The 14,469-nt window shown below is 36.5% G+C and overlaps 1 protein-coding gene across 1 annotated transcript in view; it reads left to right on the top strand.

The window, feature by feature from the left end:
• The first annotated feature begins 5,102 nt into the window (after positions 1 to 5,102).
• Positions 5,103 to 14,469, top strand: part of plekhg7 (pleckstrin homology domain containing, family G (with RhoGef domain) member 7) — a 20,722-nt gene continuing 11,355 nt past the window's right edge. The window contains exons 1-8 of the mRNA XM_016483161.1: positions 5,103 to 5,493; positions 7,761 to 8,490; positions 9,664 to 9,686; positions 12,481 to 12,599; positions 12,793 to 12,833; positions 13,204 to 13,302; positions 13,804 to 13,950; positions 14,165 to 14,260. Of these exons, the coding sequence (XP_016338647.1) occupies positions 7,882 to 8,490; positions 9,664 to 9,686; positions 12,481 to 12,599; positions 12,793 to 12,833; positions 13,204 to 13,302; positions 13,804 to 13,950; positions 14,165 to 14,260 (1,134 nt within the window). The 5' untranslated portion in view covers positions 5,103 to 5,493; positions 7,761 to 7,881. The remainder of the gene's footprint in view (positions 5,494 to 7,760; positions 8,491 to 9,663; positions 9,687 to 12,480; positions 12,600 to 12,792; positions 12,834 to 13,203; positions 13,303 to 13,803; positions 13,951 to 14,164; positions 14,261 to 14,469) is intronic.

The raw sequence follows: 14,469 nt of genomic DNA, 5'->3' as shown, positions 1-14,469 counted from the left end.
AAATAATTCAGTTAACCAGATATAGTTCATAACTTACTACTGTATAATAAAGTCATGTTAAATCATAATAGTGAGTACCTTTGATGCACTAACTTTGTAAAGCACCTGAAATACTTTGTAAGGCTGAAACCAGCAGCCTGGATTAAGAAATTTATTTAGGCAACGTGTAGCAAGATGTGTCTTCTGAGAAAGCATGTCAGAAACCAAAGCTGAATGACTGTAAAATTGGTTTTATTAAAGCACAATATATGCATTGAAAATAATTTCCATCAAAACAGAAATTGGTAAGATTGGCTCATCAGTTGTGGAACTTTGTGCAGAGTACACATGCTTCCATCAGTGAAGACAATTTTTATGTTTTGCTTCTACTGATAAAAAAATATCTAGGTTATAAGTAGGGAAAAACAACCTTTCCTTTGCCTTTCTATGTTCAGTTTAACTGAACATTTTTACTGCATTTTACTAATTTAAAACTGAGCTAACATAATGATTTTACTTTTTATAATAAACGTACAAATGTTGACCTATTTAAAGAAGGCTTCCCTGCAGAAGAGCCAAGTCTCTCATTCCCCACAATGCCTTGAATACACAAATGAAGCAGGCAAAAGTAGACCAGCACCTTCAGTGGCCTCATGTACGCCTAAACTTAAAATGACAAAATTGTCATTATTGAGGAAAAGAACTTAGAACAGCACTGAACATAGTGCTCCACAAATGTTTATGCTTTTCGTATGTTTCTAATTTTCTTACCAAATTTCTAGGCCTCCATTACTGTAATATTTAAGAAAACGGATTCATTTGGCAGCATATTTGAAAATGTGTTGTTTCCAATGTGAAATAAAGAATGAAATTAAGTTTTTGGCAGAAGTGAGAAAATTACAGCATGAGATGCTGTATGTGTCAAAGCAAGTTTGCATGCACACAATAAGCTTCATCTGTTTGGATGATATTCAAGTTTTATATGTGCACCAAATACACTGAACCTAACACTCCAAAGAAGAAACTTAAGAAACTCACAACTTGCATGTAAATGTCCAACAGACAGAAACATTCATACTGTACTATGTTTTACTGTGTCCATAGACAGATAAATGCATACAGATATCTGTAAGTTCAAGTCTGACAAGAAAACTCTTCCACTGAGAAGGCCCTTTTGCATTTGATAAGATATGCATGTATTTTCATATCTGAGCAGAACCTTTGGTCATGTTTCAAACCTGCACAACTCTGACTGGCTCACATCAATTATCTTTTGTCTATAGCCAACCAACCCTTCAAGGGAGGGTGAGCTGTCTAGGTTCAATGTGGAGAGACTGATCTGGTTTGACCTGATGATACCCAACAAAACTGAAAGAACAGGCAATAACTTCCTCAGTCTATTAGTGCACTATAAACTGAATAATTTAAATACTATAGATTGGAATGATTTGTATTTGTTGTTATTTTCACCATTGTTTTGTAGAAAAATTGAACCAATAAATGTAAATAAGATGTTATTAATGAATCAGGAGTCCTGCTGGATAATACTAAACATAAGAAACAAAAGAACAAAAGAAAAGGAACCTGATGAATACAAACTAAAATCCATGAAAATGATTCTAACAGTGCATAACTGTGACAAATATCTAAATATGTAATAATTGTACCCTATAATAAAAATGTTACTCTATAATAAGATCATCGTTCACTGCATTTTATGACTATACAGAGCAGACTTTGCCCCCTTTTGGGCAGGGTGCTGAAAGTTTGATGCATTTTTCTGAATCATTCCCAAGCTATTTTGATCTTCTGCATATTCATACAGGTGGGTGGTGTGACTTTGACGTATGACTCTATGCAGAGTCTGTTTAGAGAGCCCTTAATTACATTTATGAGTAAAAACTCATTTAGTTGTTTATCTATTGACACTTGCCTTGCTTTAATAAATTTGGCAATCAAGCACAAAATAGATTCCAATATCTAAAAGTCTTTCTGATCCATTATCTTCACAGTATACCACTGTCTATCGTACTGTTGTTCAAACAGCATATCAAAGCATGGACCCAAGTGTAAAATCCCATATAAAGCAATTTTCAGTTTTCCCCAGAGAAGTTTGTGCTAAATTGTGTATCCCAGACTGTCGTGAAAATGGCATATCTTAGCTGTCGTTTGCCATTTGAATGGGCTTAGCTTGAAAGAGGAATGTTCTGAGGCATCAGGGTTAAAGGGTTAGTTCACCCAAAAATGAATATTCTGTCATTAATTACTCACCCTCAGGGGCACCGTAAGGGGGGTTAGGACAATTCCAAGGGCCCGGCGTTAGAGGGTAAATGCGATGGGGAATGCGATGTCAAATGCAAATTTACTGCGGGGAACGCGGAACGCGATTTCTACCGAGGGGGACATGGAACGCAATTTCTACAATTTCATTCTACAGCATGAAGCTACGAGCTACGAATCTCTTAATTTGTGTTCAGAAGATTAACGAAGGTCTTATGGGTTTGAAACGACATGAGGGTGAGTAATTAATGACAGAATTTTCATTTTTGGGTAAGCTATCCCTTTAAATTTTGAAAAGACCTAATGGGAGGAAAAGGGTGACAGACTGCACTCCACTACACACTCCACTATCGCGACTACCCCGCCCCCCACTTAATGTGATTTTACAATCTTCAACATCCCGCCCCCCACACTGAATGGGATTTTGCAATTAACATCACACGCACCTGCAGCGCTTCTGTGAACAAAGAAAACAGAATAAAACTATAGGCTTACATAAAAAGAAATGTAGGCATATACACAAAATATATTTTACTTAAATCATTGACAGATTAGCAAAACGAAAGAAAAAATTGTGCTGAGTTACGGTTCTGTGTGACGTGTTCCAAAGTTCTCGGAAATGAAAACGAGACAGCAGAAAGTAGTTTTCTTTCTTATGCAAAAGCTTTACAGTTTTATTTATTTTGCAAAATCTTGACAGTTTTGAATAATGTCTTCTGTATAACCAACCAGCGTTGATATGACCATTGCGCTGGCGCCTCACGCGCACACGCAGCATATTTTTGCGACATTGCAGCATGTTCATTATCAAAATAAAATACAGTTAAAGAAACAAATAAAAAGTTACACTGCTCCGTTGTACAAAATCTGTTGCGTTCAGCGTGACCACCGCCTCACTGTGCTAATATAGCCGATGTAAAGGATGATGTTTTACGTTGATGAAAGTACAAAGCCTATAATAAATAATATTTTAGCATCCAGATACGTCACGAATATGGAAACATTTGGATTCGTGCTGAATGAGAGAGGTAGGCATCAGTTTCACATACATTTTTTTTTTGATTTACATTTTTATAGCCTAAATGCGACTTATGCATTTTTCACTCCCAAAACGCAATCTTATAGGCTACAAGTAGCGTTTTTTAAACAATGCAACAAACATTTTTAAATATCTTAAAACTTTCCTATTGCAGCAACCCCGGCCCCCACTGAATGTGATTTTGAGGGGCCCAGAATTCCTAGCGACAGTTCTGGTCAAAGAACACTGAGAAAAATGCATGGGTGGGTTGGATGCAGTGTATAGACTGATGAGCCAAAACATTACAACCAGTCACAGATGAAGCGAATATTGTAGATCAGGGGTGCCCAAACTCGGTCCTGGAGGGCCGGTGTCCTGCAGAGTTTAGCTCCAACTTGCCTCAACACTTTACAGTTTTCTTTATGTTGCAAAAGCTTGACAGTTTTGAATGATGTTTTGCTTATATCTGTATAACCAACCAGCGTTGGTATGACCATCGCGGCGGCGCCTCACGCACACACAACATTGTGACATTGCAGCCTGTTCATTATCAAAATAAAATACAGTTAAAGAAACAAATAAAAAGTTACACTGCTCCGTTGTACAAAATTTGTCACGTTCAGCGTGACCAGCTCCTCACTGTGCTGATATATAGCCGATGTAAAGGATGATGTTTTACGTTGACGAAAGTACAAAACCTATAATAAATAATATTTTAGCATCCAGATACGTCACGAATATGGAAACATTTGGATTCGTGCTGAATGAGAGAGGTAGGCATCAGTTTCACATACATTTTTTTTTTGATTTACATTTCTCTGCAGGACACTGGCCCTCCAGGACCGAGTTTGGGCACCCCTATTGTAGATCATCTCCTTACAAGGCCACTTATTAAGGTCTGGGTAGACTGGATGGTAAGCAAGCAATTGCTTCTCGTAAACAAACATATTGTGTGAAGAAGAAATGAGCAGGAATAAAGATCTGAGCAACTTTGACAAGGGCCAAATTGTTAAAGAGTTAGTTCACCCAAAAATGAAAATTAGCCTGTGTTTTACTCACCTTCGAGGCATCCTAGGCAAAGCTCTGAACCGGTTGAAGGAACGAAAACGAAACTGATCCTAGGTGTATATGACTTTCTTCTTTCAGATGAATCCAGTCGGAGTTATATTAAAAACTGTCTTTCACGAACCACGTGTGCTTTATTTGACGTTTTGGAATGTTGAACAAAAACACCCGCTTTTTTATTACAGTTTAATTTTCATTATTACAGTTTTACATGTGGAAATTGTTAGATGAGATGAACCTAATGATAGAAATTAGCATTTTAAAAATAAATGTATAAATAAATGAAATATACTGTTTGGTTCTTTACAGACACATTTCTGTCTTCCTTTAACTTCATTAATGCTTTTCAATGCTTTTTTCTGGAAGTTAAGGTAAAAAAAGCTATTTATACAAATAATGACTTGAATGCATCTCTATGATGAATCAAGTTCATCAATTCATCATCCAAATGATTTAACTGAATTAATTATTTAAGTAATTAACGAATTCACTTTTAGATAATAGCTAAAAGTGCTTTCGAAACCTAAACCATCATGAATTACAAGGACGTTTCTTGGTACGTTTTTTGAAAATAGAGTTTACAAAATCAGTCATCCTGATTTATCACTGATTCTGTTACAAAAAACGTCTAATAGCTAACTATAACTAAGTAAACTAACTGACTGGCCCTAACTAACTAAACTAACTAGCTAAATGTGAATAGCAACCCAATAATCAACTTATCACGTGGTCACAGAAAGGAAAGCTCAGATGCTTGACATTTGCTCAGAGTTTCCATGAGGTTACAGCTCATGCGAGACTACGACATCTATTGACTTTCTTACCTATCTCTCTAAAGAAACATGAGGTCATCACGCAGTACTGCTCGCTGCACACCGCACACTCGCATATACATATCAACACAATACGGCTATGCTCCACCTCCATTGACCTTAGGCGACAAGGCAGCAGACCTCCCTCACACAATACCTGCTGAGCCACACAGCCCGAGCATGCTTATTTCACCTTAAACGGAGCTGGATTCTGTTGTTGCGAGTAATATTTTGCGGATAAACATACTGTGTGAAACTATAGCAGAGACATTGTACATTTGGTTCAACTCTTTTCCCTCCAGCAGCCCGATTCTCATATCACTCGGGAACGACTAGGCGGTAAGTGGCACAGACGTATAGAATCGACACTTACAGTCAGAAATAACTGGCTTGTCTGAAAACATCTGCGACCTAAACGTTTGTGATCGCGCGATTTTGCTTAATAGAAACAAAGTAAGCTAAGGTATGTTACAGCATGTTTTATTACATCAGCATGGCTTTGACTGGATTTTTAAAAAATGATCTTCACCGTAAGCCTACACTAGTTGCCCATGTCTGTTAGAGCAGGATCAGGTGCCTTTGTTTCCCACGCTGCACTGTCACAGTGATGGTGCGAGTCAAAGTTTCTTTATAATGCAACAATAAAGCATCCGGTAATCAAATATAGGCTAATGCTGAAAATGTACTGTAGTTGGGTCATTCCTTATAAAAGGTGCCCTTTGTGTTTCCCATGAAAATGTGTAAACAATGACAAAACATGGTTTTTACTATATTATTAAAGGCACATTATTGTTGTCTTTCTGTATGAAGGATGTGTTTGCTTAATTAAAGAATATAGTATTTAGATTTAGCACTCTAGATCTTACCTGACATTAACATGTTAACCGTGTTACCATAATCTGTAAACAAAAATTATTATTGTAAATTTGATATTCCTAAAATTATTACCGCAAACTTCTATTTTTAATTATTTTAGGTTGATCTTATATACAATACAATACAATACATCTTTATTGTCAACCATGGTTGAAATTTGTCTTTGACCACACCAGCAAAAACCAAATACACATACAGACACATACTACAAAACACATAAAGACCATCATACTGAATCGCATAGCTTTTTGATTAATAAATCCGATCGCAGCAGGTACAAAAGACTTTTTATAAATATTTGTCTTTGCTCTAAAAATCGTCTCCCAGAGGGCAATAAAACAAACTGATCACACAGAGGATGAGTTGGGTCTTTTAATATACACTCCGCTTTCCCAACACATCTTGAGGTGTAAACCTCACCCAACTTACTCTGTGGTCTGCCAATGATTTTACTAGCTATATTAGTGACTCTTGCCAGATTATTTTTCTGCTTGCAATTAAGATGCCCATACCATGAAGTTAAATTATAGGTCAGCACACCCTCTACCAATGATTTGTAGGCAATCTCCAATATGTTTTGACTTACTCCAAACCTACTGATTCTCCGTATCAGGAATAGACGTTGCATGCATTTTTTTTAAATATTATTAGTGTTATCCACAAAACTCAGTTTACTGTCTATATATGTGCCAAGATATTTAAAATGATCAACAATCTCAACCGGGTGACTCTCTATCATTACAGGCACAACTGCAACTTCTTGCCTAGTACGACTGATAACTCTTAAATCATGTATAGTCAACATATAGTCAACTCTTAAATCATGATTTTGTATCATAAACAAATATCAAAAACTAGATTTTTGTAGAAATATCAGCATTAAATTCCCTTTCTAATAAATACCTTGTAGATTCATGACCTTCAGCATCAGGATTGTAGTGACTAAATTAAGTGTAAAGCTATTGTTTAATGTAGCTGATGGCACAATCAATTTAGTAACAAGAAGGCATTTTCAGATATAATGTATATATAAATGAAATATGCTTTTAAAAATCAAAATTTTCAATGGAAAAGGCACCCAGTTTCATGTAATGACCCAGTTTCTGCAGGCTCCACAGAAGAAAACAGACAGGATAATAGTTAAAAGTTAGAAACTGAACATACAGCATATAAACACACATAAGTACTTACTAATGATATAATAAGTGTATATATACAATATGGACTCGAATATCACTTAAGAATGCTGAATGATAAACTACTAACTGCCTATTGAGAATGTGGTAAATAATCCTTCTGAATTGTTGAAAATTGCATAACGTTTATAGGGGCTTTCAATGTCTGGGTGCTTAACGGCATAAGTATTGGTAGATGCAGATTAACCCATTTAATCCAATTTGTGAACAAAATTTATGTTGGAGTTTGAAGGGCCTTAAAAGAGTTGTTGTTGCGTTATAGAGTTATCAACTACTGATGGAAGTGCAGGTTTTCTGGAATTGATGTAAACAATTTTATTCTCTTTTTCACCACAACTAATTAGTAGAAATGTTTTAATTATTGTTTGCAGTTGCCCATTTGGTCTTATTGAGTAAGTAATTGAGTGAGTACTACTAGTGAGTAACTTTCTTTGGACGCAAAGGGTTTAAAATGGGCATACTGTACATGGCTAGTTCTACTAGAGTTGAAATAAATGTAGTGGGTAGCTTTTCTAATCCTTTCTTGCTTTTCAGAAGCTCCAGAGACATGGATTTTGGGATTGGACACATTATTGTGGGAATGACTCAAGCCAAACTTGCATCTGATTCTTAATCAGTCCTCTGTTGTTGGATATATAATGCCGGATTACTCAAGATGATGGAGTTGAATTATGCTTTCATAAGTGAAAACGGGAAGGAAGTGGATAAAACTTTGGACTGGAGTTACGTAGACTGGCATGAAAAGAAAACGGTCAGAGGGACAGATGCACAGACCCAAACCCAATGCGTACAAAGTGAGGACAAAGACACACAAACTGCTAGTCCTTTCATAATGCGAATAGATTTAGGAAGGATGCCCTCCAGACTGAGGTACGGTTCCCTTACAGAGTCTGACCGCATGCCTCCACACTTATTTCAGTTTGACAGACAAGCCCCGGCCCGCATCTCCACATCTCCCACTCTGAGGAGGATGAGGAGCACGAGAATCTTCTACAGAGATCCAAGCAAGTCAGACGGTCCTTTAGGAGAGGAGTCTCCCACTCCCACGAGTCCCCTTCCTCCATTATTCCGGCAGAAATCTCCACTGGTGGTTCAGTCGGATGGAGAGAATGGGAACTTTGAATCTTCAGTGATTTATGGGACAATTAGATCACACAGATCAAAGACCCTTGACAATGGCGTCATTTGCAAAAGCAAAGAGTCTCATGATTCAAAGGAGCCAGTTTCTGATGATAATGAGAGCACAACCAATGACAATGACCAGGTATACAATGAGTTAAAGATGTCTTAAATAAATTAATTAAAAATGTGATTTAAAAAATTATTTAAAAAAAAAAGTATTTTCTATTATAGGTTTTGCATTCCTAACCCTAAATATATATGAACAGTAAATATGATACTTTACTGAAACTTATTACATCTATCTAGCGATCTGATATTTTTTAATATTCCATGCTGTCCATGGCAAATGCAACTGGCACCATCCTCGGTATTACGGTATTATCGTTTTTATTTTTGCAGAAGGTTTAAGGTAATATACAGGTAAAATAATGAATTAAAAACTTATGCAAACTTATCTCCACTTATGCATGTATTATATTTATGTAGTAGTTGAATAAAATTTGCTTATTTTTTTTAAATAGTTCATTTTCATTTTAATATTTTGTGTGCTTTTGGCATTTTTTTTATATTATTATTTCAGTTATTTTTAATTCAGTTTTAGTTATAGTTCAGATTTAGTTTTTATTTATTTCCATTTAGTAGTTTTAGGGCTTCAGCTTTCCAATTTTAAAATAAGTTTTTCATATAATATTTATATTTTAGTTTATTTTATTTGAGATTTATTTCAATTAACAAACATGTCTTTTAATAGTTTTAGTTTCTGTTAACAATATTAACCTGATCATCTGCTGGCTTATTATTATCCATTTCTGCTGACTTTATATTATCCATTTCTAAGTTGATAATAATCAGTTTCCTTTGTTATGATATGTGATGATACAATCTTTTTTTCAAATGGCAAGAATCTTTCCGCTCTTAGCAAAGAAAGCCTGTCTCATTCTTCTTCGAACTCCCAAAGTAGTAGTTCACAATAAAAGCTTCTGACTGCAATTGAATCAGTCGCTTCGTGCACTCACAGCTTCGAGCAAACCCTCTGATGAGACTCCTTTCACCACAGTCAGCAATCACCAAATAATGGAAGGGTCAGTGAAGGATCAAAAGTATAAAAGAGAAGCCCCATTCACTCCTTTCAAGCACTGATCCAAGCCTTGCCACAATAGAGTGAGATATCAGTAGAAGTGAGAACTTTAGGGGTCTTTAACTCACACATTGTATGATGATATCCTCTGAAATTGATATTTTGCAACTGATGACCAGTGTTTTTCCCTCATCAAGTACTTTGCTCACATTTTGCTGTATCTTCTTTTGATTACAGGTCAAGGATCCCTGTCATAAAAGGTATGTGATCTGTCTCTATCTAATGTTTTGCATAAACCGTCCCCACCCGAGTCATATTTGCATGTGAACCATAATTCTGCCCTCAATGTCCTAGTCACTTTGTTCTGTGTCAAACCAGCATTTCCTTGTTCACTTAAACTATTTGTCCTGTACGTGTTGCTCAACATCTCTAATTTGTAGTGTTGTTTCATTAATCCAGGAATTAGTTTGTGTGGAAACACACTGTTTGTGGTAATGAGGCCAAAGCAGGACACTTTTTCAGTAGAGCGCCACCATGCTGACGCAGGGGGAGCTGGGGTAGAGGGAGGTTCATTGTTCATTGTATTGCTGCTTTGTTAGCTGTGCACGAACTTTTAAGAGAGAGCTATTAGAGTCCCATCGTTCAGCCCAGACAAACTCTCATTAGTGCTGCTTTTCTCCCCGTCGGGCCCACTGTGCTTGGACCATGGTCGTCTTTTCAGCGGTGGATAATTAGGCAGCTATTGTGGCCTTAATTACAGTATGGCACCGTCTGATTGCAGTGCTCATCCCTGGACGGCGATTGTACGGGACAGTTATTCATTATTCCGTGGAGGTGCGAGGACAAAGCTTCCTTCTTTGTGGCTGTGCCGGGGTTGGGATAGTCAGCATAGAGGGCTGCTTTATTCTAGGACTGCATTGTGGATGTACCTCTAGATAACAAGCCATTAGCAGTGACCTGTTTTTAATGTCGGTAAAAAGGAGATGCGCTGAGTGACTTTAACTTGTAGGGTTTCAAAGCCTAATGTACTGGCATCTGTGTTTCTGTTTGCATTTGCAAAAGAGAAGTCAGAAGTGTAAGTAGCAAACACATGAGGCTTTTTATTAGCCTCTGTATCTCTGAAAAGGTCCAAAAGGATGCAAATGATAAAGTAAAACGTTAATAAGGAAGCATTTGATGGGTTCATTGTGCCAGGTGCCGTGGGAATGGGTGTTCACTTTATAATGCTGAAGAAATTATATCTCATAGCAACTGTATATGACTCAAGTGTTTATTGGTATATGATCCCATATTTACTGTGATGAACACAGAAAGATTGATAATAGTATCTGCAGTTGTTATTATATTTAGCTCTTCAGTTAGTGAACTTGTTATGTTGGCTTGACAAACTCAAGCTATGTACACCAATCTTGTCACAGACCTTCATCCATCCATCCATCCATCCATCCATCAATCCATCCATCTGATTTAATTTAGCTTAAAAACCAAAACCAGTTAATCAATTAATCAAAATGTTTTAATAATCAATACTTGATTTTAATAATCAACTGAATTGTATATAAAAATAATTCCGTTTTTAACTTGTTCATTATATCAATGTGTTTCTACTGCAGTTCTTTGTTGAATTATAAACATTGAAATGGTGGCTATAATAACTTATTGACAGATTTATTCAAAATGCATTAAATAATTAAGACAACAGGTCAAGTAAAAATGAATGAATATGACATATATAGCACATATTGAATAATGAGCTATGGACATTAAATGGGTTTTCTGAGGTAAATGTAACGTTATGTTACATGACATTCTTCATGAAGTGTTTTATTGACATCTTTCCGCCTTTGAAACACTGTGATTACATGAGACGTAATACATTTCAGTAAGTTGTACAGTTTTTTTCAACATATCTTCTGATGTTCATTCATGTTTATTTTGTGCTATAACTAGTAGTAAAGTGGAAAAGAAGATCGATCTGTCACGCCACATTGAAGTAACATTTATTGTTTGAATTTCACAATAAAATTGACTTAATTTGAAGGCGGACTATTTGTCTATCTATAACACTATTTATCAGTCCTATACTATATACATATATATATATATATATATATATATATATATATACACGTATATACATATATATATGTGTGTGTGTGTGTGTATGTAAAGATCAAAGATCATAAAAATGATACATATATTTTTTAAATTTATTTTAGTAACTGTAGTTTTGCATTTACTTTGCAGTTAACGGAAATGTTTTAAACCAATAGTGTTTGTCATAGTTTTAGCTTTCCTGTGTATTTAACCCTGGTTAATACACAAAAGCACTAGGAAAAAAATCAAACATTTGACTTGATTAACAATGACTTCGCTCCTATGGCTGCAGGCAAAAAATCAGGATGCTTTTCCACCCCTGCTGCTCTTTGTTCTTAACCAGTGGAAATATTAAAATTTCAACCTTACAATATATCCAACTGTTCAGGTATCAGTAGACAGGCCTGTAGATCCATTATGCAATGGTGTGCGTGTACAGCTGATACATGGTATGGTTTTGTTTATCATCTTTTCAAACGCAGTTCCGGCCACCTAATACTAACAAGGCATGTTAGAAATGTGAACATGGAATTCTTTGATTTCCTGCTAAATCAAATCTGCCTTGAATTTTCAAGTTTAGCATGGCTTGGCTCTGCATAAAGAGATTACAACAGCGCATTGGCCAGGGTTTATCAAATCTTCTCTGATTAATTTAATGGAATAATTGTTTTCCGTGGTATAAAGAGCTATTGTGTGGACTGGAGTAAAGGTAGAAATAATTTGGCAGAATTGCAATTCACGTGTAGATCTACCCTCTAAACTCGTCCGGCTTGTGGCGAACTTGTAGAAAGTGTTGTTATACAAATACGAAGCAAATAAATCTTAGATGTGATGCTCTGTGGTTAACCAACATTATTTCAGTGAGCATCCATCATGCATAATTTGAAAGGCTGGCTGCCTCAGGGGCCGGAATGTTCTCCGAACTCACCTGCTCTCTTCTGGTTTGCTTTTTCTCAGGATGCAGGAGAGGAGGCGGAGCTCCGTGGTTGTGAGTCTTCCTGGACTGGATGTTTCTCCTGGAGATTTGTTCGTGTCCAATGGCGTTGCTGATATTTTAAATAAATCAGCCTATTCAGGTTAGTCATGCCTCAATGTCATGACTCTGGGTTTAATATGATATGCTAACATGTGCTACTGTATACCTGTAGAATTAAATAATGAAAGAACAAAAGTATATAAATCAGTTTTATAGCCCATCTCCAACTAGCAATACTTAATAAAATGCAAGACTTTATGCAGAACATTTTATTTTATTGCACTCTTTTACAGACACTAAGAAATCAAAGTGGCCTTTCTCGAGGCGTAACACAGTAAGTGCAAATATTCGCATATTTTAACATTTCAGTACCATCATGCAGATATCTGTTCCATGACGTTTTGATCTTGTGCCAGTTCTGTGGTTGTTGCCATCTGCAGATACTCATAATTTTTTTAGATGCTTCAGATGATATCTAGCACATAGTGTTCACTGACCCACTTTGAGCTAAATCAGATTTGAATGCACACCCCCCTTCCCCCAATCAATTCCATTAACAGTAAACAACAACAAAACGGGCACGTCTAACAGAGCTCAAACATGCCGTGCTATGCAGTCTGCTCCACAGTTTGTGCTTGACAACAAAGAGACCTGTTGAGGGCAGGGCGCTGTGATGTTAAATAAATGTGAGTGGTGTTTTTCAGCAGACAAAAGGGAAGACTCGCAGCGTAGCTGACATTGACAAGTGTCTGGCTGGCATTCAGATCCAGGAATGGCGAGACACAGACTTTCAGACATATAAGGTAAGTGTTCAAAACTGGTGCCTCAAAACTGCTATGAGTTGAAAACTCCCTGAGGTGAGCACATTAGTTTTATGCATGGCAATGGCCACACCCCAGGTTACTTGGTTAAAAAAAAAAAACCGAATAGGCATTACCATACTTCCTTGGTTGGTTGATTACTGCAAACTTTTTTTTGTATTACACTTTTTCTGTAATGTTATGTTTAAATATGCAAAAGAGGCATTATCTAATTAACTATTCACTAATAAATACATTTCCATAACAGACTTCTAAACATTGAATAAAGCCAGGTTCAATTTGTTTACATGTTAGTTTTTTTTACAGAGGGGATTTTGGATTTTTTTTATCACTCCATATATTGTCATATGTATGAATTGTAATTGAAATCTACAGAGGCAAATAAACACTTTAAAGTGTATTTAATGTTTTTCACTAGTCTGAAATCTATGTTTTTGCCTGTAATGTCTTGCTTAAAGGAGTCAGTTTTCTATCATTTTTCAGGATATGTCTTTGGAGGACTTTTTGAGAGGTCACTCTGAACTGGGAGCAGCGGAGAATCCAAAAGCCTACCGTAAACAGGAAGCCATTTGGGAGCTTTTCACCAGTGAATGCGTCTACTTCCTCGATCAGCTCATGGTTTTAAAAGAGGTATGAACACAATGCCTTCAGAATTATGGAATGACATGTCCTCCGGTGAAAGAGACAAACTGCCAAAAATTGAGTTTTAACTACTGTATGTCGCATGGTTACAGTAGCTTTACTAGCGAACCATTAGATAGCTCAAATGTTCTGGGGCCAACAGACCATTTAATCACTTTGTAAGAATAGAACTTACATGTGTTTGCTTTTGTTCTGCATGTAGGTGTTTTTGACCACACTAACAGACCTTCAGATAAGAGAGTGTCTTCAAGACATTGACTCCTGGAGGCTCTTTGCAAATCTCAATGAGCTCTGTCTGGTAAGACTTCAATGAATTAGGTGGAACTATGTGACCCCGGACCACAAAACCAGTCATAATAGCACGGGCATGGGCGATGTTTGACTCTTGAGTCGGGGGGGGCAAGAAATATATATTTTTTAAATATATATAGATATACAGTGGGTACGGAAAGTATTCAGACCCCCTTAAATTTTTCACTCTTTGTTATATTGCAGCCATTTGCTAAA

Source organism: Sinocyclocheilus anshuiensis, unplaced genomic scaffold (assembly GCF_001515605.1).
Source record: "Sinocyclocheilus anshuiensis isolate Anshui unplaced genomic scaffold, SAMN03320099.WGS_v1.1 scaffold481, whole genome shotgun sequence".
NCBI classification, from domain to species: Eukaryota; Metazoa; Chordata; class Actinopteri; order Cypriniformes; family Cyprinidae; genus Sinocyclocheilus; species Sinocyclocheilus anshuiensis.
This window is presented reverse-complemented; position numbering and strand designations above follow the sequence as displayed.